Source organism: Mizuhopecten yessoensis, unplaced genomic scaffold (genome assembly GCF_002113885.1).
Source record: "Mizuhopecten yessoensis strain PY_sf001 unplaced genomic scaffold, ASM211388v2 scaffold10947, whole genome shotgun sequence".
In the NCBI taxonomy this organism is placed as follows: Eukaryota; Metazoa; Mollusca; class Bivalvia; order Pectinida; family Pectinidae; genus Mizuhopecten; species Mizuhopecten yessoensis.
The window spans coordinates 351,090-376,961 of NW_018408801.1; the positions used below are offsets into that span (position 1 = coordinate 351,090).

General features: G+C 36.7%; 1 protein-coding gene across 1 annotated transcript; it reads right to left on the reverse strand.

The window, feature by feature from the left end:
• Positions 1 to 17,086: 17,086 nt before the first annotated feature.
• Positions 17,087 to 21,160, reverse strand: LOC110463949 (uncharacterized protein K02A2.6-like). Its single transcript, XM_021518915.1, has one exon. The coding sequence runs from the start codon at positions 21,158 to 21,160 to the stop codon at positions 17,087 to 17,089; it is 4,074 nt and encodes a 1,357-aa protein (XP_021374590.1).
• Positions 21,161 to 25,872: the final 4,712 nt, after the last annotated feature.

The window sequence follows — 25,872 nt, forward strand, 5'->3', positions numbered from 1 at the left end:
CACTGCTGATATTTTCAATTACGTGTAAATCAGTAGCTCCCGTACTGCTTTCTTGTCATAGTGATTATCGGCAGTGGCTGCTATGATCTCCAATTATATACGCAAATATGAGTCATCGATTTTTATCTTATAGTTAATTTCTTATTAAAAATCAAATCTTCTTTTCGATCAACAGAAATGTCCTCAACGCTCTCCCTGTCTTAATAAAATCACAGTGAAGAACATCACTAAACGTCATGACAATTTTGAACTGGTCGATGACGTAGCGTCCGCCTCATCATAATAAGCTCTTAAGGATCAGGGTATCGTTTTGTATCTGCTGAGCCTACATACTGTACCTATATATAGAACATTTATAGACCAATGAGCGACAAAAAAGAGTTGTGTTGATTTGATTTCTGGGAAGAAAGGACGATAAACGTGGTAATATATGTCTGTAAAGGCTATTTGTCTGCAGTGCATCAATCCTCCACGCCTCCGAAACTAAAAGATTGATAAAAGTACAAATATGAATCAGACATGTACGAACACTGCAAAGAGGTATAAATAACCCAATAATGAATCAAAATCAAGAATAAGCAAACGACCAAATTGGTAAATCATAAAGCTAGCGGTTAGAAAGATTAGTAGAACCGCACGATTTAGTTTTGACAAACCGAACTAAACTAAGCATTAGTTTACATGTTTATGCACTAAAAGGTGTGTTTTGCCAATAGACCATTTATGTACAGAATATAAATCGTTCTAACCATTTTAATAAATTTTCCATAATTATTATTTTTAATACCGAAACAGGTACCCAATCATCATTGAAAAAATACGTTCTTAAATGTACTCTCCGTATTTGTAAAACATTTTGTATCTCTTTTTTTTCTGAATCTTTAGTAATTTTAAAAATGACAAATGTAACGCTAAAATTATCGGAAATCAGCAAAAACACATCTTTTACAGTAGGTGTTTGCCTTTTGTTCGGGATCGTATCCGATCTACCATGATCACGAAATCCATTGAATATACAGTACCTCTTACACCGCGAGTCCGGGCTTCAGCGGAACGCCATATACATATTTTATTGTATGGCAAGCCAAGTTGTCATTTATGCATGGAGCAATGTTGATCCAGTACTTAACCAAATTATATAAGATATCTTATTTAATTATATAAGATATCTTATATACTTTATGAGATATCTTATATACTTTATAAGATATCTTATATAATAAATGAGATATCTTATATATTTTATAAGATATCTTATATACCTTTCTTTATAAGATATCTCATAAAAGATATAAGATATCTTATATATTATATAAGATATCTCATAAAAGATATAAGATATCTTATAAAGAAAATTAAATGAGATATCTTATATCTTTTAGAAGATATCTTATATAATATATAAGATATCTTATAAACAAAATTAAATGAGATATCTTATATAATTCGGTTATAAGATATCTTATAAAGAACGAGATTTGAATTTGAGATAATAAACCCTCCTCCACAGCGCTCGGTAAAGCATTAAATCGAAAGCCTTAGTTTCGTACGTATCTCTTAACCGGAAATGAAGTATGTGAAAGTGAAAGTAGGAGTTTAATGCCACCAAATAGGTCTGGTTATAGCGGTATTAACATTATTTTAAAAGGTTAAGCTTTATAAAGTAGATGGGGGGTAAGTGGTGGAGAAATGGATGTTCCTATGTATTTCATAACTGAAGGAAAACGATCCTACTGCATGTATTACTTACAATTTATTCATTAAAATGTTTTATCTTGATTTTCTTCACGGATTTCCTCTAAATGTTTTTAAAGAAATTTGATAAAATTGTAATATTACCCGTACAAATTCACAGACAGGTAATTGACATTAAACATATTAGGAACATTTATTAATTGTTTCGGCTGCTTATCACAGACCGCATTAAAGCCATTTTGGTCTCTGTGGAGTATAACATATAGATAGACATGGGGACATTTTTTTTTATTTACTGTTTCAGACTGGTCATACACCTGTATTTATTATCACAGACAGGCTATGTATCTTTAATTATATTGTTTCAGATAAAATTGTTTTAACTATCACAGACATTAAAGAACATACTTATGTATTTGTAATTCTATGTTCTATCAATATACTGTAATGTAAGGAACATTAATTCATTGTTTCAAACTGGTTATAAACTTGTATTTACTTATACTATTACAGACAAGAAGTAATATTTCATTATTTGATACATATGTATACAGATAAGTGATATTTCATCATCAGGTGCATGTTCTTTAAAGTCTTTGAGATATTGATCACTTATAAGATATATTTTGTAGAGATACAATTGTATTTTGTGACCTAAAAGGCATTTCACACAAGCCAGATACATGGTAACACTTACAGCATGTCTGTAGTAGTAATTACATGTGTAATACCTGTCTGTGATAGTATATACATGTGTAATACCTGTCTGTGATAATATATGCATGTGTAATAACTGTCTATAGTAGTAATTACATGTGTATTACCTGTCTGTGATAGTATATACATGTGTAATACCTGTCTGTGATAGTAAATGCATGTGTATGATCTGTCTGTGGTAGTAAATACATGTGCAATACCTGTCTGTGATAGTATATTCATGTGTAATACATGTATGTAGTAGTACATGTTTAATACCTGTCTGTAGTAGTATTTATGTGTAATACCTATCTGTGATAGTATATGCATGTGTAGTACCTGTCTGTAGTTGTAATTACATGTGTAATACCTATCTGTGATAATATATACATGTGTAATACCTGTCTGTAGTAGTAACTACATGTGTAATACCTATCTGTGATAATATATACATGTGTAATACCTGTCAGTAGTAGTAACTACATGTGTTATACCTGGATGTAGTAATATATATATATATAATATATTGCTGAGCATCAAAACTTGGATACACTTTTGTTAGAAAGACTTGTCCTAACTCAGTGCCTCTTGTTTATTATAAAACACAACAAAGATATCTTTATAAAGAAATATTGAGAAGGTTATATAATGATTTGTATACAGATTATACAAACTAGTAAACAGGGTAAATAAGAAGTGGTTTACAGAGTATATAAAGAATGGTATATAGAGAGTGGTATACAGGGTACATAAAAAGTCCTTATTTATTTAGTAAGGGTATCCTCTATAATACAGCCTCATTGCATAAGGTACCTGTATTTATCATCTCTATTATATATAGTGTATTGACTCATTTTCCAGAAGATACAATGTACATGATACAAAGTATATACATGGTATATTTCCGGTAAAGAGGAAAATAAGACATTTCATCTTCAAAAACCTGTAATTGTAGCATATCTCAGGTCTGAAAAAAACAGAGGCAAATCAGTCACTGGGCCAGAGCATTTGGGTGCCAATAGAGGAAGTTTGGGTGTAAAGATAATTAAGATCCCCCACCATGTAACCATCTGAATACATCCATGCTTACATGATTGGCGCCAGGGTCCTGCCCTGCCACAAGGGGCTTATAGTCCCCAAATTTTACATGAAATCAGTAAAGATCCCATCCAAATGCTGCTGGGCATGCAGAGGAAAAACACTCATGATACCAAGATAGTCCCTAATGGAGCCCACCCCATCCCTGAGGACTTACTCCTTCAGTCATAACATGGAAATTGTTGAGATCCCCAAGCTGATATTTCCTGTATGGTAAGAGGTAATCAACAACTTTTAATGAAAAATATTATTCCAGGTGAGCTATTAATAATGTGCCTGTGCTTCTTGTTCTTGAGAGGCCACAATAAGGGAACATAAATGGGAAACTCCAGCACAAGCAAACATGTTATATTTCCTGTGCATGCAATCAATATGAACCAATATCAGACAACTATTATAAAGATGAGGTACCTTACCTACAGAGAATATGGACCTTACATATACCTCATGTATATGTGCATGCATACAAGATGTACTTGATGTATAGGTGTAATCTGATGTATAGAAGGTATATATATACCTGATGCATGGAAGGTGTATATATATACCTGACCTATAGGAGGTGTATACCTGATGTATAGAAGGTATATATACCTGATGCATGGAAGGTGTATACCTGACCTATAGGAGGTGTATACATGATGTATAGAAGGTATATATACCTGATGCATGGAAGGTGTATACCTGACCTATAGGAGGTGTATACATGATGTATAGAAGGTATATACCTGATGTTTAGAAGGTGTATATCTGATGTATATGAGGTGTATATCTTAAGGTTTTTTTTTTCAATTGTCGCCCTTTTACTCTTGGGGAGGGGATACATTTACATGATGTGATCATGTGGACGCTAAGGGCCTGAGGGGCGGAGCCAAAAGGGGCCAAAATAGCTCAAACAATAATTGTCTACTTCCAGATCCAGATATGTTAAAAAACCTTCTCATGGATGGAAATATCCTGATGTGCTTAATCAAAATGTGAATTTCACAACCCCTTGGGTACTAATTCCTCCCTGGTGAGGGGCAAAATTCCCTGCTATACATATATATATATGTAATTTTTATTTTTGACATATCACAACAACAAATAACAATTGCATTACAACTCAGGTGACCTGTTAGGCCCATGGGGCTCTTGTTTTAAAGTACTGTATTAGTTGGATGTGTTGATATTGGCTTCCACTAATAATCCCACTACTTACCTATAATTAGATGTGGGTTACAGGGACATGTCACATGCTTATTAAGTGTGCTGCAAAATATATATATATACTGTGATGCCCATTCATTATATATAATATCTTCCATTGTATATATAAACGAGTACCTGGTAGTATTTGACATGTCCCTATAGACTTAAGGTTATGGAATTATGCACTATAGAAATATTCAAATTTCAAATATTTCATATCAATATGGATTGAGTGTCGGTGCTATATATTTAAAAAAAAAACTGTTCAAAACAGTTGATTCTCAAACAGAATTTGTTCTGTATCAAAAAAAAAAATGTTTTTGGGCTGAAATATCTATCCTAGATGTTATTATTAAAAAGAGTTATACAATACTTATCCACAAGTTTTTGAGTCTTGAACCCAAATGTTAAGCACATGTATCAGTAAACTGAATATTTCTCTTGGAATCTGCTTCAAACTTTGGGGGAAAAGTCCTATTTGTACCATATGCTCCCCTGAGTGATAAAATTAATTTGGAAAAGGAACTGAAATACAAGACATTCTTCATTTTTGAAATTATATCTAAGTTCCCTAAGTTTATGATCTAGTGCCAGTCACTTTTCATAAATAAAGATGATGAGATTAATTTAATATAATAAAATAACCTTGCTATAGTGATATGTACACATATATAGTATAAATATATTTTATTATGAATTTTTTCTTGGACTTAAAATTAACCTAGAGAGGTCAAGTTAGATCAAATGTAAAAATAAGCAGTTAATGTCCTGGGTATAATAAATTGTATTTCATTATAAATATTCTTCGTGTATTTTAGATTTGCTTATATCTGGTAGATTGCAAGATTCTATACCACCAGGTCTAAATTAACATATAGGACAGTCTTTGAAAAATGGGACAAAATCTAAACAAGCTACTTGGGGTGGGCGACTCACTGAGGGTAGGTTAACTAATTTGATTGGTTTGGAAGAACACTGAACAGATGTACATGTCCTTTACCTGTTAACTCACAAAATACATGAACACAAACTTTAAACCATGAATTTATAACACAGGAAAATCAGCAGAAATCAATAAATTTTGCTTACAACAAAGAAGACAAGTGATGTGAATGATAAATGTTGAATCAACTAACTCAGCTTAGCTTTCTGACATCAACTATAAGACAAGACCTCATTAATAATATAAACCAAACCCCTCCCCCCTCCCCAAATCAAACCAAACTAGAATTCTTCAACGAGGCTGTGTACGAAAAATAACATAAATCAAGATGAATTTTAAAATCTCACTTTATATTTGAGTATGTGGTGACTGATTATGACAATATTTCTGCGCTCTTACCGAGTTTGGCATCATTACACCTTCACAATATAAATCCTCAGCAAACTACTTTCATTTGTCTCATTCTGGTTGAAAATGACGTACAACAGATTAATAAATGACAGTGATTCTCACTAATAAGAACTATATCTAAACCTTTGGATTTTAGGCCAACGAAACTAAATTGTCATTTGAATAAATAAACATGTAGCAACTTCACAGACATTTTCTAAGTTCTCAATGGCTCTTTAGAACACTCGAGTTTCTTTCGGAAAAGTTTATAACTCTGGATTATTCCAGCCATTTTAGAATATATTAATGTGTGATTCCTAACACTAATATTTTAAAATGTATGCGTAAATATAATAATTAATATTTGAATATATCAACTAAAATTCTATATTGGTGTTAGTTATACTTCCTGTTGAAAAATAAGCTAGTTTTACACAGCTCCCGTTTATCGGACTCGTGATCTAAGTACAACGGGAGCAGTCATTTTCAAACATTTCTTCTTTGTCGGTCTCGCGAGAGTCTCGTTCTTTATAAGATATCTCATAAACTTTTCTTTATAAGATATCTTATATCTTTTATGAGATATCTTATATAATATATAAGATATCTTATAAAGAAAATTAATTGAGATATCTTATAAAAGATATAAGATATCTTATATATTATATAAGATATCTTATAAAAGATATAAGATATCTTATAAAGAAAAGTTTATGAGATATCTTATATCTTTTATAAGATATCTTATATCTTTTACAAGATATCTTATAAAGTATATAAGATATCTTATAAAAGATATAAGATATCTCATAAACTTAAAATAAGATATCTTATATGTTTATAAGATATCTCATATGTTTATAAGATATCTTATATAATATATAAGATATCTTATATAATATATGAGATATCTTATATAATTTGGTTAAGTACTGGATCAACATTGCTCCATGAATAAATGACAACTTGGCTTGCCATATTATTGCAACCCTGTATTGCTACTCATCGAGCCTGTGGCTGTTAAGTCGAAAGATAACTGACCAATCTGTCGACGTCACAACAAGATAATTAATCTATACTTTGGAGGCGATTACTGGACAGCAATTCCTACAGATGGATACCAATCGATGTGTATCATGTTTAATTAAAAGTTAGGTGAACTAGGCAATGTGTCTATATATAGGATACCTCCTTTTAGGAACAAAGATGACCTGATATACGGTTTAGGCTGTTAGAAGGACATGCCTACCTGTTTGGACACACGGTGATGATACATGTTGACCACTTGTTACATGCTTTGTATGTCCGAGAGAAATAAAAATCTGAATCTTAATCTGAAGACAGTGGCACTGCAGTAACACTTTAAGAAAACTAGATAAACACTGAAATCAAGTTTTATTTATATATGTTTTTCATTCATTTATTCATTCATTTATGAGGGGTGGGGTGGGTGGGGGTTGCATGAAAACATGTTGGAAATCATTTTCATTGTATCTTCAATAAGAAAAAGAGAAAAAATACTGTTGCTGTTTAAAGAGATACCCTCGTATTATTGTTAAACGTATGTACAATGATACTATCATTACATTTTACTGAGGATGAATATATCATGTATAGATAAAGATAAAACTGATCGTCTTGAAAAAGTAAAGTTTATTTGGAATTTAAATGGTGAGAAATGTAATATTTTTTAGTTTTGTTCTCCACAACACATATAAATTCACTTTAGTACCAACTCACACGAACATGTCAGCAGAATATGATATGACCATATCCGTATAGTAAAAAATTCAAATTGTCTTAATTATAACCAAGCCTTATTTTAGGTAAGTTATACTATGGGGGTTTTCTGTAATTTGTGACTATAAGCCACATGAGCTTTGTTTAATCGAATTTACTTAACAAGAACATTTTATTTTTTTTAAATACATATCACGTGTATAATTTTTTTTTGAGGACAAGTATATATACCACAGATTCAAAACATATGGACATAAAATGCTCTCAAAGTTGATACAACCAGCAAAGAAAACAGTACATAAACATCAGAAATAAACAGGCAACACCAGGTGCACCCGAAGAATGATAAGTGTTCTGCATTACTCCAGGCACCCTTTCATGAGGTCTCCTACTAAATCCCCCAAAACTATGTAGATCACGAATAATTAGCGACACCATGAAGTAGACTTTACCATAGCAGACGCTTAAATTATAAGGTTGGAAAACAGATCATGCTTACGTCATTGACATGGGCGTTTAAGTCTTCAGTTTGCCGTGACGTTTGGCAGGTAGAGGGTCTTTATTGTCGTGTGTAGTTTTTGGAAATACGTGTTTTCTTATCAAGGACAAAATACTATTTTATTCTCAATATTTTATCAAATGGCTACCAAGCTTACACAATTTTACAATTGTATCAAAAGACTTACAAGCTAAAATCATAAACGATTATATCAATGGACAAGAGCTTGCAACAACAACCTACACATGTATGCCCCATATAAATATAAAGGACATTTAATTCCGTATCAGTATCTGATTGTATCTGATGTTATTAATATTGAATCGTTAAAATAGTGTGACGTCAATTAGTGGTGAGATCTTGTGGACCAATTATTGATGAAAAGATAAACAACAGTATTTTCTCTCTGGAATTCTTTATTGAATTTATAGTTACTATGGTTTGGCTTATATTGGACACGGCTATGCATTTTAGTTTATTTTAATTTAATTCCCATATTTGGGCGCCAACAGAGCATGCCCAACCATTCATATAACATTCCACATTTTTCATAACTATGAATTTTCAGTTCAGTCATCATTTAACATCTCATAACACATTTTTCTTGCCATTCATATCAATTTCAATTCACCGTCAATATATCATTCAACAATGTAGTTTATTTCTTGAATACACAAATCACATCTGAAATTGTCCTAGGTATCACTAATGCCTGAAGAGGCAAAAGTAAAGATTGACGCGTACTGCCACGAACACAAAATCTTGAAATAGCCGTGCCAAGACCAGAACAGATAAAAGTCTGTATGAAATTACTGTAACCTGAAGAGGCAACAGCAAATCATTAGTACTAGTACTGGAGAGTGTCACTGTCCCACAGCTGTGAGTGATATCTGTTCTTGATCTGTTTTCTGAATACAATCAAGGACTGCGATTCTGAAACATACATTAGGAACACAAGCAGAAAAGCTCTAGGAAAATACCAAGTTCATCCCAGGGGATGGGAGGGAGGGAAATTATTTTCTCTAAAATTTGCATGGATTTGCTTATATAGATTATCAAATTGAATGCATGTCATACCGTGTTCAGTGATCTGTTGAAAAGGATGTAGCGTGATTGGTACGCCCCCTATAATTCAAAACTGTGTCACAAAATAAAAAGGGGATAACTCGAATACAGCGACAGAGTCTGCAAACATTCCCCAATACACTATAAAGGTATAACATTAATCTTTCACAATAACAGTCGACTATTAGGCAGAGTAATAGTCGTTATTAAGGCCCCATTACCTCCTTTACTCTATTAGAGGAATATACAATGTTGTATTTATTTAACACTAGCACATGATATACGAATAGCTAATACAGAAATGTAGACGGTGAATTACTGTACGAAATAAGCACACAATTTCAGATAAAAACGTAAGGAAACCCGATAAACTAAAATAGCACAAACCAATTACACACAATGTGAGGACAAGAACAGGAAAAGGGATTAAATGAAGTTGCAACAAATAACCATACGATAGGGAAAAGAAGAGATATGAAAAGCCAGAATAGACCTACTACAATGGCTGAAAAGGGAAACGAAACAGAATGCTTATAGCAGCAACCGATATCGCAATAACAACAACATTGTCACAGAGAACCTAGAAAACGGCAAATCGAAACCACTTCAACACTACCGCAGTGGAAAGGCATATAACAGGTTCAACATTACACAACAACAGGGAAGGGTGGACTGTAGCACAGGGGAGGGGAATAGTAACACAGGCACAGGGGAGGGGAATAGTAACACAAGCACAGCGGAGGGGAATAGTAACACAAGTACAGCGGAAGGGAATAGTAACACAGGCACAGGGGAGGGGAATAGTAACACAAGCACAGCGGAGGGGAATAGTAACACAAGCACAGCGGAGGGGAATAGTAACACAAGCACAGCGGAGGGGAATAGTAACACAAGCACAGCGGAGGGGAATAGTAACACAAGCACAGCGGAGGGGAATAGTAACACAAGCACAGCGGAGGGGAATAGTAACACAAGCACAGCGGAGGGGAATAGTAACACAAGCACAGCGGAGGGGAATAGTAACACAAGCACAGCAGAGGGAAAAAGTAACACAAGCACTGGGGAAGGGAATAGTAACACAAGCACTGGGGAGGGGAATAGTAACACAAGCACAGAGGAGGGGAATAGTAACACAAGCACAGCGGAGGGAAATAGTAACACAAGCACAGCGGAGGGGAATAGTAACACAAGCACAGCGGAGGGGAATAGTAACACAAGCACAGCGGAGGGGAATAGTAACACAAGCACAGCGGAGGGGAATAGTAACACAAGCACAGCGGAGGGGAATAGTAACACAAGCACAGCGGAGGGGAATAGTAACACAAGCACAGCGGAGGGGAATAGTAACACAAGCACAGCGGAGGGGAATAGTAACACAAGCACAGCGGAGGGGAATAGTAACACAAGCACAGCGGAGGGGAATAGTAACACAAGCACAGCGGAGGGGAATAGTAACACAAGCACAGCGGAGGGGAATAGTAACACAAGCACAGCGGAAGGGAATAGTAACACAAGCACAGGGGAGGGGAATAGTAACACAAACACAGAGGAGGGGAATAGTAACACAAGCACAGTGGAGGGAAATAGTAACACAAGCACAGCGGAGGGGAATAGTAACACAAGCACAGCGGAGGGGAATAGTAACACAAGCACAGCGGAGGGGATTAGTAACACAAGCACAGCAGAGGGGGAAAGTAACACAAGCACAGGGGAGGGGAATAGTAACACAAGCACTGGGGAAGAGAATAGTAACACAAGCACAGCAGAGGGGTAGTAACACAAGCACAGGGGGAGTAGTAACATAAACACAGCAGAGGGAAGTAGTAACACAAACACAGGGGAAGGGAATAGTAACACAAGCACAGGGGAGGGGAGTAGTAACACAAGCACAGGGGAGAGGAATAGCAACACAAGCACAAAGGAGGGGAGTAGTAACACAAACACAGGGTGAGTAGTAACACAAACACATCAGAGGGAAGTAGTAACACCAACACAAGGGGAGGTGAATAGTAACACAAAAACAGGGGAGGGGAGTAGTAACACAAGCATAGCAGAGGTGAATAGTAACACAAGCACAGCAGAGTGTGTCCCGAGCTCAGCGGGGAGGCAGGTAGGATGTTGACAATACCATGCAGGGGAAAAGGTGTCACAAGAATATGGAATGGGAAAAAAACGATACCGGAACGAAACAATCATAATATGGCTAATTGGAATTTAATAATGTGACGTACGTGTTTGATATTATATCATACATTTAATGCCTGTCGGCGTGCTTTTGAGAGAAAAGTATTCCATATCATACTTCTAGAATTACATCACGCATCGCGTTTGATTTGAGACGGTTTGACCTGTTCCAGCATTTGATAAGGAAACACGACACACATTGACAATTATAGTAAGATCATGTTTACACGGATTGGCGATGATACTTTCAAACAGTAGCATTTCAATAGGGCATTGCATTTAATGTTGGACGGTTTGATCTCTATGTTAGCATAGTCTGATATTCCCTTAGGAACATATACGATCCATGCAAACCATTATTATTTTGTACGATACTTTGTGACTAGTGAATGCGATCTATCTAAGCTACCTGATAGATTCATATGGTATTTCCTCTCCTGGTTTCAAGGGTAAAACAACGTTATTAGGGGATTGAAAACGATCCATCTAAAGTGCCTGTTAGCTACATGTTCTGTTCGGAAGTCAAGGGCGATACTGTGTAACTGAAACAAAGACACATAGACTCCCTGGTAGTTTCACATTATATTGTGGTGTTCTTGAGTGAAGCCTGATGCTGCGTTACCACGGGGGTAATGGTGATCAATACAAACTACCCGGTTTGTTTGTTTTTGATAGTCCTGTTTCGGGTTTTGGGCTGATACTCTTTAAATCATGTAAAAACTCACGTTTTCTCAGGAGTTTGTGTCATCGCAACAGGTATGGTCATATTAACACATTCAACTGGGGGGACAACACCATCAAGAATGAAAAGTAGAGGTATCAAATGAAGCTTTGGGCAAGAAAATCAATTTTGATAGGTGCTACATTTCTTTGTATTTAAATAGTTATTTTATGTCTCTTCAAAGTCACAAAAAAAATAGAAGAAAACCCCGGTTCTGCAAGGGATCCAAATTAGTCGCCTCATACGATCATGCAGTGAGATACAGCATGTCTCTTCTTTACCCAAAAACACAAGTAGAAACTGTCTGGAACATGTTGAAACAGATCATCATATAATACAATGTATGCTAAAATGCTTGCACATTAATCCTCTTACATCCTGAACACTTGTTAAATAAGTATTGTGCTATTTTACGGATACTACATTGTCGTGTGAAAAACGGAAGCTTTGTTAAATCACTAACGCCTATATTATTTTTGAATTGAAATACAACGTATCAACACACGGAATGGGGTAAAATCACTTCAGACGTTTTTACCAATGCTTAAGAAACGATTATTTCAATAGAAATGAGACACAAATACAAACAAAATAAAAAAAAGACACAGAGATTGATGTAGTTGAATAAATGCAATTAAAGAAAGAAGATAAGATAGGTGTCCGATCTTATATTTCATATTAAGATATATTAATCAAACAGATATTTTTTTTTAGATTTTTTCGAAGTTTATTTTCCAATCCCTATTTTGAATCATTGAAAAATACTGTTTAAACTACAATTAGTGTGTGTTGCAGCTGTATATCTTGACATTTACCGACAACGAAACGAAACTCTGGAAACCATCATGACGACTTCCATTACACAATCGTTAACATTCCTCCCATCATAACTAACCCTCCAGCTTCTGCAGCCTAAATAATTCTAAGGCCCTTTCCTAGTATCCTTACAGGTTTACGGTCATAACAACGAACAATCTTATAGTTATTACTGACTTTTCTCGTGTCTTTTATTGTTATAGGTAAGTTCCTCGATTTGAGGCATCTGAACAGTTGCCACATGTGGTGCAGGAAACGATTTCACTTCCGGAACACCTGGTTCCGTCTCCGTTTTTATAAGGTTTCACAATGTCAAGTTTACTGTCTTTTTGTGTCGCCTTTGAGCTCAGATTTCGCCCTGGTGTATTAATAATATAATAGGTTTTATTGTGTTTCATTTCTACACACAATTAAGAGAATGTCAAAAAGAGTTCCTTGTTAACATAGAAAGAACATATAACGGATCTGCTAAGGATCATGTCTAGCCATGTAACCTGGAGGAACATATCTAGGAGTATATAAGGAAAAATAACTACCGAAGAAGTGTTAACAAACCCATACCTTGAATAGTACGTTAACAGAAATATTAACAGAGAAAAGATTAAGACCGAGGACTAAACACATTAATTAACTGTCACTATCCTTTATCAAAATTCATACTTTTTTAAAACTTTGTAAATACTGAATTAGGCGTTTCAGTTTTAATTAAATGCATGGGAAACAAATTTAAAGGAATCCCAGTGCTAAACGCTCAAGTGTGTATATCTTGATACACCAAAGCATATTTTCCGTTCCATGGAATTGTGTGTACAATTCTGGAGTCCATATATTGCCACGATAATATTACGAAGGAACGAATGCCATGTTCCCTTATATAAGATTGCCCCCATACGTCTTAGTCACCTGATTATTCCCTTCGACAATCCACTTTATTGACTTCTGTCGCTAATTGCGTTTTGTCGAAGAATGAAAATGTTCATATAAAACAATAAATGCGGTATAAGCTGCCATGTGCACTAATGAAATGCCGTAACACATAATCATTCATTGCATGATTTTTGTTACGCACTTTTAAGCTAATAATGATTCAGTGACTAGAATTACAATTTTACTGCAACAGTTCAGAGACCTAGTGTATGTGGGAACTTTTGTTTTGTTTGTTTGCTTGTCTTGGGGTTTAACGTCCTCGCAACAGCCAGGGTCATATGAGGACAGGCGCCCAGGGAGACAACAGCCAGGGTCGTATGAGGACAAGCGCCCAGGGAGACACCGCTTGAAACAGAAAGTAGATAGGAAAGAAAGAAAACAGGACAGATAGGAACCGAAAAGATCCGAAGAGATTGCAAACCGCCATTCTGCAGGAGGACCCACTTAAGACGATTATACGATTATACTGGAGTTAGATACAGCAAGTCTTATCCTGATTTCCTCAAGTATGTAGGAACTATGGACTGGGGACCTTTACAAACGAGACAGATGTCTCACATGTTTCACGTATTATATGTTAATGTTTGTGGGTGTGAGTCAATACGTATTTGGGTGTCTAAGTGAGAAAATACGTATTTGTGTGTTTGCGTGAGTAAATACGTATTTGGATATTTGTGTGAGTAAATACGTATTTGAGTGGTTATGTGAGTAAATACGTATGTGGATGTTTGTGTGAGTAAATACGTTTTTGAGTGTTTGTGTGAGTAAATACGTATTTGGGTGTTTGTGCGAGTAAATACGTATCTTCTTTATCTTCTTCTTTATATACGAGGGCTCCATCAGTTTGATGATTATGCCATCGGGGGTCCTATTGTAGAGGCGTGAAGGGGTTATTTATAGTGATTAGGGGTGGGGGTTGGTTTTTTTTGTGATTTTTTTTGTGTAAGGTATAGATAAAAAGTTAAAATCTGGTGTATGTACTAGTGTGTGATGAGGGCTTCAAGGGCTGTGTAGGGTAAGTGTGCCTTGAAGGCCTCTAGTGTTGTGCATTGGACTGCTGCTAAGAGGAGGAGATTCCATTGTGTTACTGTGTGTGGGAAGAATGAGTATTTGTAGGTGTCCTTTGTAGCAGATATGTATTTGTATGCGTACGGGTGTACCTGTCTGGTGCGGGGGTCTACAGGTGTGAGTATCTGGTTGTCTAAGTGAGAAAATACGTATTTGGGTGTTTGTGTGAGTAAATACGTATTTGGATGTTTGTTTGAATAAATACGTTTGTGGGTGTTTGTCTGAGTAAATACGTAGTTGGATTTTTGTGTGAGTAAATACGTATTTGATTGTTTGTGTAAGTGGATACGTATTTGGGTGTTTATGAAAGCAATACTGATGATACCTGTACATCCATATATAGTATAATCTGTAGAATTTCATTTAGGATGACCATGTGATCTTTATTCACGGTTCGTTGCTGTGTAAACATAAATTGTATCGCATGAAAGAAATGGAAGAGTAAACATAGTTAACACCTCTTAAGAAGCATACAGTGGCATTACAAATTGGGAAATAATTGAGAAAACCCTGACACGTAATGACGACAGGAATGGAGAAATAAAAACAACGAAAATATAACATGAATCCCTACAAACGAATGAGAAGCATTATATACAATCTCATTGAACATGAATTAAATGGTGATCGACAAAAAATTGAAACAGCGTCAACCACCTGCACATATATTTTGCGCAGTGAGTATTATTATTCAACAATGGTGGTATTTGTTTGAGTTAATATGTACGGTGGGTGTGTGTGAATTGTAAATATATGAGTGGGTGTTTGTATGATTAGACAATCGATTCATATCAATAAAACATTATGACTCCTGGCTATTAAATCATGGAAATGAATGCTTACTTAGCAATGGAAAGCTGACGTGCAAAACATCAATACCGTTGATGGCAAAATAAAAGGTGTGATTTGCATAACCATCCGACATGAATCACAAAGTACGGGAAATACGCCCTGCTAGCATTGCACTTGGTTTCTGTTATGAAGGCAAATCAATTTACTCAGGACCTAACGAGGTCCGCTAATCCATTTGAATCTAGTGATAACAAGCATATCAGCTAATATCTTTAGTCGACCTGTAAAAGGCCACCACTGAATCTTAACGGTTAGATATTATAATAAGGACAATCAGAAACAGAATTTTACATTTAATTGCCGTTATTATATGCTGAGACAATAAAACATACCTATTATGATTAATAACTGGCTATTCCTATGGCTTGTTTTGATTTACAACACCTTCAATTGATGTTAATGTTAGCATTTATTTTGAACGGAATACCGCATACTACGGCCGTCATGTTTATAAATAGCTATTACTTAAAGCTTAAAAAAACATTGCTGACTTCTTGCAATGTTTAAAATACCCATAAACGTACTTAAGAGTAAACTATGTTTTCAGATATCTATGTGAACTAAGTTTTATTTAGAGGGTTTATTTGAGGCTAGGTGTAGCATCTAACGTGCTTCATATGTTTGGATGACTTGCCCATCCCCGGATTGAACCTGATTCGTTCTTGTACATATTAGATCCAGTCAACACATGTGTTCCATTACACTCAACATATTTTATTAACTTCACATTGGAGAGTTCCACATATAACAGATGGCGAGTATGGATGAGTTATGTCCCTTTACCTGACTGAATATATACAATAGACAGATACCACATTCCGTCTTCTTTTATTTTTTTCTTAAAGAATTAATCATCTCAAATGAAATATTTATAGAAAATTAACCTTTCTCTTTCTTTAAACTTATCAATTATAATAATATGAAATGTTCTACAGTAATTAATACAATGCTAATTAATCATAAGTACTTCCAAACTGTTCCTGGCATGAACTGTACTAAATTGTGTTCAATGCTCACTACTCAACTGTTCAAGTGTTCAATGTTCAAGTGTTCAAGTGTTCAACGTTCAACTGTTCAATGTTCAACTTTAAACTAAAAATCACACCCAGTGTTTACTGGTAATTAAACAAACTTTTCTGATCAAAACTTGACTAAATAAACATATAAAGCACTTTGTTCGATATACTTTTGTGATCCAAGTCTATGTCATGACAAAATCGCGAAATTTCACTGGTTGTTTAACTTCTCGCGTTGGCCTATGTTGTCGCATAGGAAAAGTTTGTTGGCGCGATTCGCATGTAGGGGTCTGTACCTTTTCCTCCCTCGACTTCGGATCAATCTTATCCTCATCATCTAGACCACAATCAGTATTCTCAATTTCATTGGATATTTCCAAGTTAGGGACTTCAGAATTTGACACAGTTTTGTATGACACATTTTCATTGGTTCTATCACTGTTTCTAGACACAGTAGATTCTGGCCTAATGAACTTTTTCAGATGTGTTACATTTCTGTATTTCTGGACTCCATCTGATTCTACCAAAACACTATTACCATGTTTCCTAAGTACTTGTAATGGTTTTGGATTGAAGTTTGTCGACATTTTGTCTACATGTTTTTGTTTCATCAATACAAGGTCACCTGGGTTCAAAACAGATTCTGTAGCATTTCTCCTTTCATCCGCGTACAGTTTTCCTTTTTCTTTCCGTTCACGGTCGCGATCTCTGATTTCAACATCTCCGGTACTTGTGTAATCCTGAAGATTTGGTAACTTTGTTCGAATTTCGCGTCCAAACAACAGCTGAGCTGGACTCACTCCTGTGGTTGAATGGGGTGTAGACCTGTACATGATCAAATAGGTTTGTAACTCTGTTTTCCAATCCTTCTGTTCCTGTTGTGCAATTTTGAGTCTCTTCAACAGGGATCGATTTTGTCTTTCAATTTCACCATTGGCTTGAGGCCATAGTGGTGTGGTACGTTTATGAATTATACCATATTCTTGTAAAAATTGCTTGAATTCTTCACTGATAAATTGTGGACCGTTGTCTGTACGGATTGAAGTTGGAATCCCATGAGTGGCAAATGTAGTTTTCAGACTTGCGATGACTTTGTCAGTAGTAGTCGACTTCATCACAGTGACCTCGACCCACCTTGAGTAGTAATCAACTAAGGTAAATAAACTGTCACCACTTGGGAGAGGTCCCAAAAAATCCACAGCCAAATCCTGCCAAGGACCTGAGGGTAGCTCGGTCCTAACCATAGGTTCAGGGTTTGATGGTTTAGCCATCAACTGACATCCATAACATGACTGACAATGTTTTTCAATGTGTATGTCCATTTTAGGCCACCATACCTTTGATCGTATTCGTTGTTTCATGGCAACTATGCCCGGGTGTCCTTCATGACCTACGTTCAGTACACTTTCACGCAGCGACTTGGGAATCACAATCCGCGTCCCACGTAACACAAGTTTTCCTATAGCACACAGTTCAGACCTTACAGGTAGATACTCTTTGTAGGGAATCTCTGACCACTTGCCGTTTACAATACAGTTTCTAACAGCTTCTAGTTCCGGGTCATTATCCGAGGCGCGTTCGATTTCGCGTGTTGTCATAGCAACTGGAGTTGAGTACTCTGCAATTTGCTTGATGTAGGTCTCAGTATCATGATGTGATGGTCCATCAGAAGACTTTGAAATCAATCTAGACAAACAATCTGCGATGTTTTGAGATCCAGGTATATACTTGACAGTATAGGTATAGGACTGTAGCCGCAAAATCCAGCGTTCTACACGAGCACAGGGTTTGGATTTCTGTGAGAAAATGAACTGTAGAGGTTTGTGATCTGTAACAAGTTCAAATTCCTGTCCATATAGGTACATATGGAACCTTTCGCATGCCCAGACCAGTCCTAAGGCCTCCTTCTCGGTTTGTGAATATTTCCGCTCAATGTCTGTCAAACTACGGCTCGCGTAACAAATTACACGTGTGTGATTGTCCTGCTCCTGTACTAGCACTCCTCCTAATCCCACAGGTGACGCGTCAGCGATAACCTGCGTCTTGGCTTTTGGGTCAAAATATCCCAAAACACATGCATTTGACAACATCGCCTTAAGTTTCTTAAAAGACTGTTCCTGAGTTGGACCCCAATTAAATGGTGCATCCTTTCGGGTTAACTGTCGTAAGGGTTCAGATACAGTTGCCAGGTTGGGTAAGAATCTGGAGCTAAAATTGACTAGGCCTAGGAAACTTCTTACTTCTCCAGCATTTGAAGGTTGTCTCGCGTTCACGACCGCTTTGACTTTGTCCTCGTCGAGACTGATTCCATGCTCTGAAAGTACATGTCCCATGAATGTAATCTGTGACATATTAAATTGACATTTGTCCAAATTCAATGTCAAGCCCTTCTCACGTAAGGTTTGTAACAGTTTGTCCAAGTTTTTGTTGTGCTCACCCTGTGTTTCTCCGTGAACAACAATGTCGTCAAATATACTGTTGACACCTGGACACTCTCTCAGAACCTGTTGTATGATTTTGTTGTAGAGCTCAGGGGCACAGCTGATCCCGAACATTAGTCGTTTATACCGATACATGCCTAAGTGAGTTTGGAATGTTGTAATACCACGTGACTCTGGGGCTAGCTCAATCTGGTGATACGCCCAGCGAATATCAAGTTTTGAAAAAACCTTGCTCTGATTCAGGTCCTGTAGTATTTCATCTACAGTTGGTATCGGATACCGTTCACGAATTACAGCTTCATTGGCCCTTCGCATGTCAACACAAAGTCTAATATCCCCGTTTGACTTGGGAATAATAACAACTGGACTTACCCATGCACTGGGTTCCTCGACTTTCTCAATAATGTCTAATGACTCCAGCTCGTGTATTTTGCTCTCAAGTCGGTCACGTAAATGGTAGGGTATACGCCGCAATGGTTGAATAACTGGCGTAACTGTGTCGTCCAGTGCTATAGTCATTTGATAGTCTTTCAATTTCCCAATTCCTGTGAAACATTCAGGGTATTTCTTCATAAGTTCAGCCTTACTGATATCATGTTCAACGGAATTAATGTGCCCAGTACCCACATGTAGAACTCCTAATTCTATAGCAGTCATCTTGCCTAGTAGTGGTTGGCCTGTTCCCTCCAAAACATAAAACATCACCCTAGGTACCATCTTGTTTCCAAGTATGACATCAGCCTCAAAACATCCTGCTAAAGGCAGTGGCTTGGTACTTCCATAAGCAAACAATTTCTTGTCAGTATTGTTACTTACACAGTTTATCTTTGACTTTTTCAGACTTTCCCAGAGTTCTCGGTCTATCATATTAACACCTGCACCTGAATCAACAGTAAATGATATTGGCACACCTCCAACTATCACACTAACCTGTTCTCCAACTGGTTCTTTAACAACACTAAAAACGTAGTCAGTTAACTCAACCGAATCCTGATCTTGTACATATTTCACCGTACGTTCCTGTGATCGGCCATTCCCTGGATTACCTCCCTTTGTCTTACAACACTTCTGGAAATGTCCCATTTTATGACATTTATTGCATTTCTTATTCCTGGCTGGACATTCCTTATCTTTTGAATAGTGTCCCTGTCTCCCACACCGGAAGCATGCTTGAGATTTGTTACCTTGACTACTTGTATTGAAACGGTCAGCCCCCTGGTAACCTGGTTTGTGTCCTTTCCTTTTCTCATAAACTGCGTGTACAGTTTCTTCCTGCATTACTGCTGCCTGTCTCTCTGCTGCTTCATGCGCTCTACCCATTTCCAGCATTTTTGTGAGGGTCAATGTTCCTCCCTTTTCCAGAAATTTCTTCCGTAGATGTGTCGACTTACACTTGTCGATAACCTGATCACGGATCTGGTCGTCTTTACCATCTCCGAATTCACATGTCATGGCTTTATCGCGTAACCTCGTTATAAATTGTTCAACTGACTCACTAGACTCCTGTTTGAGTTGCCGAAACTGGTGTCTCTCGAATGAAATGTTTCCTTGTGGCGCGAAGTACTCTCCCAGCTTCTGTACAGCCTTGTCGTAATCTGTATCTTCTCCTGTGTCCGCGAGTGTGTCAAATATTTCCTGCACTCTCATCCCGGCACAATGGAGTAACAACGCCCTTTTCTGTGTAAGATCTGTTATACCCTTGCCCACAACAAACAGTTCGAATGCCCTTTTCCACTTTCTCCATCGTTGAGAAATGGCGGACGAATCTCCGTGGCAATCAAAATTTGGAATACCTCCAATTTCCATGTATGTCGCCATTTTAACCAATTAAATGTATACAGTTTTTATCCTCGTCGCCAATTGTAGCATCTAACGTGCTTCATATGTTTGGATGACTTGCCCATCCCCGGATTGAACCTGATTCGTTCTTGTACATATTAGATCCAGTCAACACATGTGTTCCATTACACTCAACATATTTTATTAACTTCACATTGGAGAGTTCCACATATAACAGATGGCGAGTAAGGATGAGTTATGTCCCTTTACCTGACTGAATATATACAATAGACAGATACCACACTAGGTACAACAAAATTTTAGCTGATTATCCCCAAAAGTTACTTTTAAAGAGCAATATGTTAAACTTCATGTTTTATCTGACTTTTTCGTTTACAGTAATTGAGAAACTATCGAAGATTCAGATTTTACGTTAACGTTTGATTACGCTCATGAATAAAATTACAATTACATCGAGTTTTGTGAACATTCTATGCATATTTTGCAAATATATTTATTCAAGTTCATGCACTGTCTTGGTAAAAAAAAAGCAGTGGTAGCATATATTTCAAAATGGGGAAAAAAGCATAAAACACTGAGAATAAGATCTGGTCAAAAGTGTGACATAGCGGTATAGAGAGTCAATGAAAAAACAACTGTTATTTAATATTCCTGTATGATAAATCAAAGCCTTAAAAAAGTACGAAAAACATAAGTTTTCGCTTCGATAAATCAGTTTCAATTGGCAATTCGAAACAAGACATCACTATAAAGGAACACTAGTTACTCTAATGCAGCACAGTACGGACAGTTATTAATAATATAGAGATGTCCTTCACTGTGATATAGCACGGACAGTTGTTAATAATATAGAGAGTGATATAGCACGGACAAAACGACATTTATAGAGATACCGTCATAGTCACTTTTGACAAACGGTCAACGCATTATAACATTCTCTCGTCATTTATACTACTAGTAAAACTATTAACAGGGTCAGGTTATTATTGACGACTAAGATTGAATTTAAATGATTGCATCCGACTATTTACGACTGAATCAGACATTTTTAGTTTAATCCTCGATATCTAACAGAATGTTAAAATACACAACGATCACGCCCAGTTTTGTTTGCTTGTTTTATTATGATACTGTAAAAGGATAGAAAAAAGATAGTAGATCTAACATGAGTTATAACACATATGTGAAATTAAAATAACATTTTGATTAAAATAAAGAATAAAGAAAGACATTAATGTTTGACGGTATAAAGGGAACTTGGAACCATACTTAAAATATGTTATGATATATGTAAAATACATCTATTTTAAGAACAACACATAACGTGCATTTAGAGTCTGTCTTCCATATAACATAAAAACGTTAGTAATGTTCAAAAAGCATTTGGTCTCTATAGAGATGTTCCGAGCAGCATCATATTGTAGTGTGATCCCTATTATATAGTATACTTGATAATAGTGTCTGTGGTGTATTCGATCTGCCATACGAGACCCCGATACTCTCGCTAGTCCGTGATAGATTGGTCTATTTAGCCGACAACACACAATGAGACCCCGGCCAGCCAGAGTCCTAAATTGGCAATTTTGAGAATATCACTCTATCTATGAAGTGATTCCAAAACTATAAGCCATGTAACCAAACGTCACTGATTGTCGGTTGACATGGTAACATCTTTCCAGTAAAAGTATACAAACAGGATGTGTGTACCTCATCATAACTTACAAACGGGGAACCGGATCCGGATCCATACTGTGTACCATTAAACCTCCGGCAGTCATCATCAGTCATCGACCATACAGGCCCAAGTATAAGACATTAATCCTCAGCATAGACACATCTTGTTACGGGCACTCTCCGAAATGGAAATTATCTTCACTAAGCTCAGATTAATTACCAATCAATCACATTACGTACAGCAGTGTATCCTATCACCGCTCTTTGTCCTTGGGTAAAATACGTTACAATGAATGTAAGGTTTATAAAGTGACCAGATGAGTAATACATGATAGCAATGTATGCAATATACCGGATGCTGATACATAATCTATTATTTAGGATGCACGTAATCTTTTGATAACGTCTGACCTAGGCAAGGCCAAGTGTGGGTTAATCCTGAAATCGTTGTAAAAGCACTGGGAAAGGGAAGGTAATACTCTCCTGTGTTCGACTCATAATCCTGATGAAGAAATTGCGCAGACTGTGTATACACAATCCGTCAATACAAACTTCAATCGACGAATGAATCTTCCAAATCCTTTGGATAGGAGATGAAAAAGATCGTATCGAGTCAACGATTGCCTCAGTGAAACAAAGTGTTAATTTCAGGTTGTCTCGCCCTCTGTATCCCCGGTGTCTTCCATTACTTTACTAAGGTGATGAGAAGCGAAGAACACCCTCCCTGTGGATCTCCTCCGTGTCGAGGGGAGTGTCCTTAACACCGGGTAACCATCTAAAGGGGGCGGAGTCGGGGGGCGTCGTCGTTTAGGCCGGGACATCTCGTCTGGACACGTATTTGATCTTGTTCTCAAGTCTGCGTCGATGTGAGCCAGTCTATCTATGTCCAAACATTCGTCCCAACTTTGATTAAGATTCAAGTTGAGACCCTTGTCAGAGAAATCTTCTATTCGTATCTCAGGAAGGACAGTTGTACGATTTTCCGACTCTGGTTTAAACAATTCTGAATCTGAGTTTGACCTCTGTCTAGCTGGCTGCTCAATTTGTAAATGGTGCATGATGGCTAGCTTTGTTCGTATCTGGTTCAAAAATATGTTAACGTTGAGCACAGTTGTAAGTTGTGACTCTGACTAACGAAATCTGTATGCACCAATGAACACTCCCAATACGTTCTCCTAGTACGACACACAACACAGCTATATTTAGTACACAGTGTCGTTAACTCATCGGGAAATGATATAATCCCAGTTAGTCCTCTCGTGACACCCACGTTACAGCTTTAACATTAACGTCGACTATCCACGGATAGTCAATAGTTACTCATCCCAGAGCATAGGGAACCGTATAGGCTTTCCGTTTACTGTACGCATGTACTCTAGCTCTAAAAAAAATACTATCCTTTTACTGAACACAAGTATTCTGTGTTAAGGAAATAACCACTCAACGCAAAAGTACAACTGTGTTTGGCGAATGGGATATAATCAAATTCAATATAAATATGAACTTTGGTGTGGCGTTATGACCAGAAGATAGACAGCTTTACACAACGGGGTCTCTACACACACAATTCCACTTGACGAGGCTCCGGCCTACAGTAGATCTGGCTCCGGCTACCTGTCAAAGTGAGATGACGAGGACGAAGCGTGTAGTTATAATCCAAACGGTGTCGCATCATACGTAAGCGCTAGTCCGTACTGCAGTGAAGAGGACTAGCTAGCACTGTGCTTCAGTAGGCACGGTACCTATATCGATCCGCAAGGTCAAGTTGAATCAACACTTAAGACCTTCTATTTCAGAACTTTCAACACTATTGCCGTGCTTTTTAGTTCTAAAATATATGAATCATTCTGGCAATAAAATCCAATTACGTTTTTGTACCGGTTAAGACTGTAGTAAACCTAGAACTTGGTGGTGTAGTTTTATTTGAGAATGTCTTGGGGCAGTTTGATTGCAATTAAGCTGACATTTGGATTATTTGTATTTGATGAGCTCTCAAACCTGGTCGTTGGGCACACGCCGAGATAAGGATATCCACGACAGATCCATCCGTATGCTACAATCACAGCAATGACGTATATAAACACGAAATCGATCATAGAACAACCCAGAGGAAATAACTTATGAATTATGTATGGTCGGAACAAGCATTTCTGAATGAAATCACGATAAGAACGACTCATTTGAAAGCATGTCTGGTGCAATATAACATACAGGAAGACAGAAGATATGAGCGTGTATGAATGCCGGCGGTAGATGTTGAAGCGAGACGCAATTATCGGTATGGGTGAATATGGATACATAACGTAACACAAAATGATTGCTTTGACACATCCCCTTATAACCGCTGTGCTGTTTGGCGCCAGATTGTTTATGAATTATCTTATTTTATTACCGTGGGGCATGTTTCAATTCACGGTAATGGGCAAGTAAGTTTTAACACGTCCGATAAAATCTCAGATCCCCTGGCTCTGTACTACTGAACATACATTAAGCTTTGTGAGTGCCATAGGTTTTTCTGAGATACGATCTTTATTTATCTTCTTCACTCAATATTCATTGTCTTGTATACATAATCATCAGTTATAACTATAGCCGGTTGAAAGCCGTGTGATTCAGCGTAACTCTAATTTATTGAATAATCTTATTGAACATGCATATTTTCCAGATATGACAGATACGGTGGTTGGTATTTAATACGTATGTCATACAACACATGACTTAAGAGAGTCTATTTCAGTATACATTTTACTATTTTTTAGTTGTAAACCTTTCACATTAAATGTACTTTCTTATTATTTTTTAACACTCGTAATAAGTTTAAAAAAAATTGTCAATCATTCAAAACAACACGAAAAATTGTGGCTCAAAAAACAAACATGCAGTTATGATCTCTTGCAAATTCAGCAATTTCATCTAAAGGAAAACGTCTTACTCAAGCTGTGTGCAGAAAAGAGAAATGAGAAATAACACATTTCTGTGCTCATTATTTGTTGACACGAAAGCAAATATCACTGATCACTTAATACCTGTGAAGTCAGTTGCAACAGTGTCTTTTA

Excerpts from the sequence above, each read along its gene's own strand:
- LOC110463949 (XM_021518915.1), bottom strand. The coding sequence starts at position 21,160 with ATGGCGACATACATGGAAATTGGAGGTATTCCAAATTTTGATTGCCAC.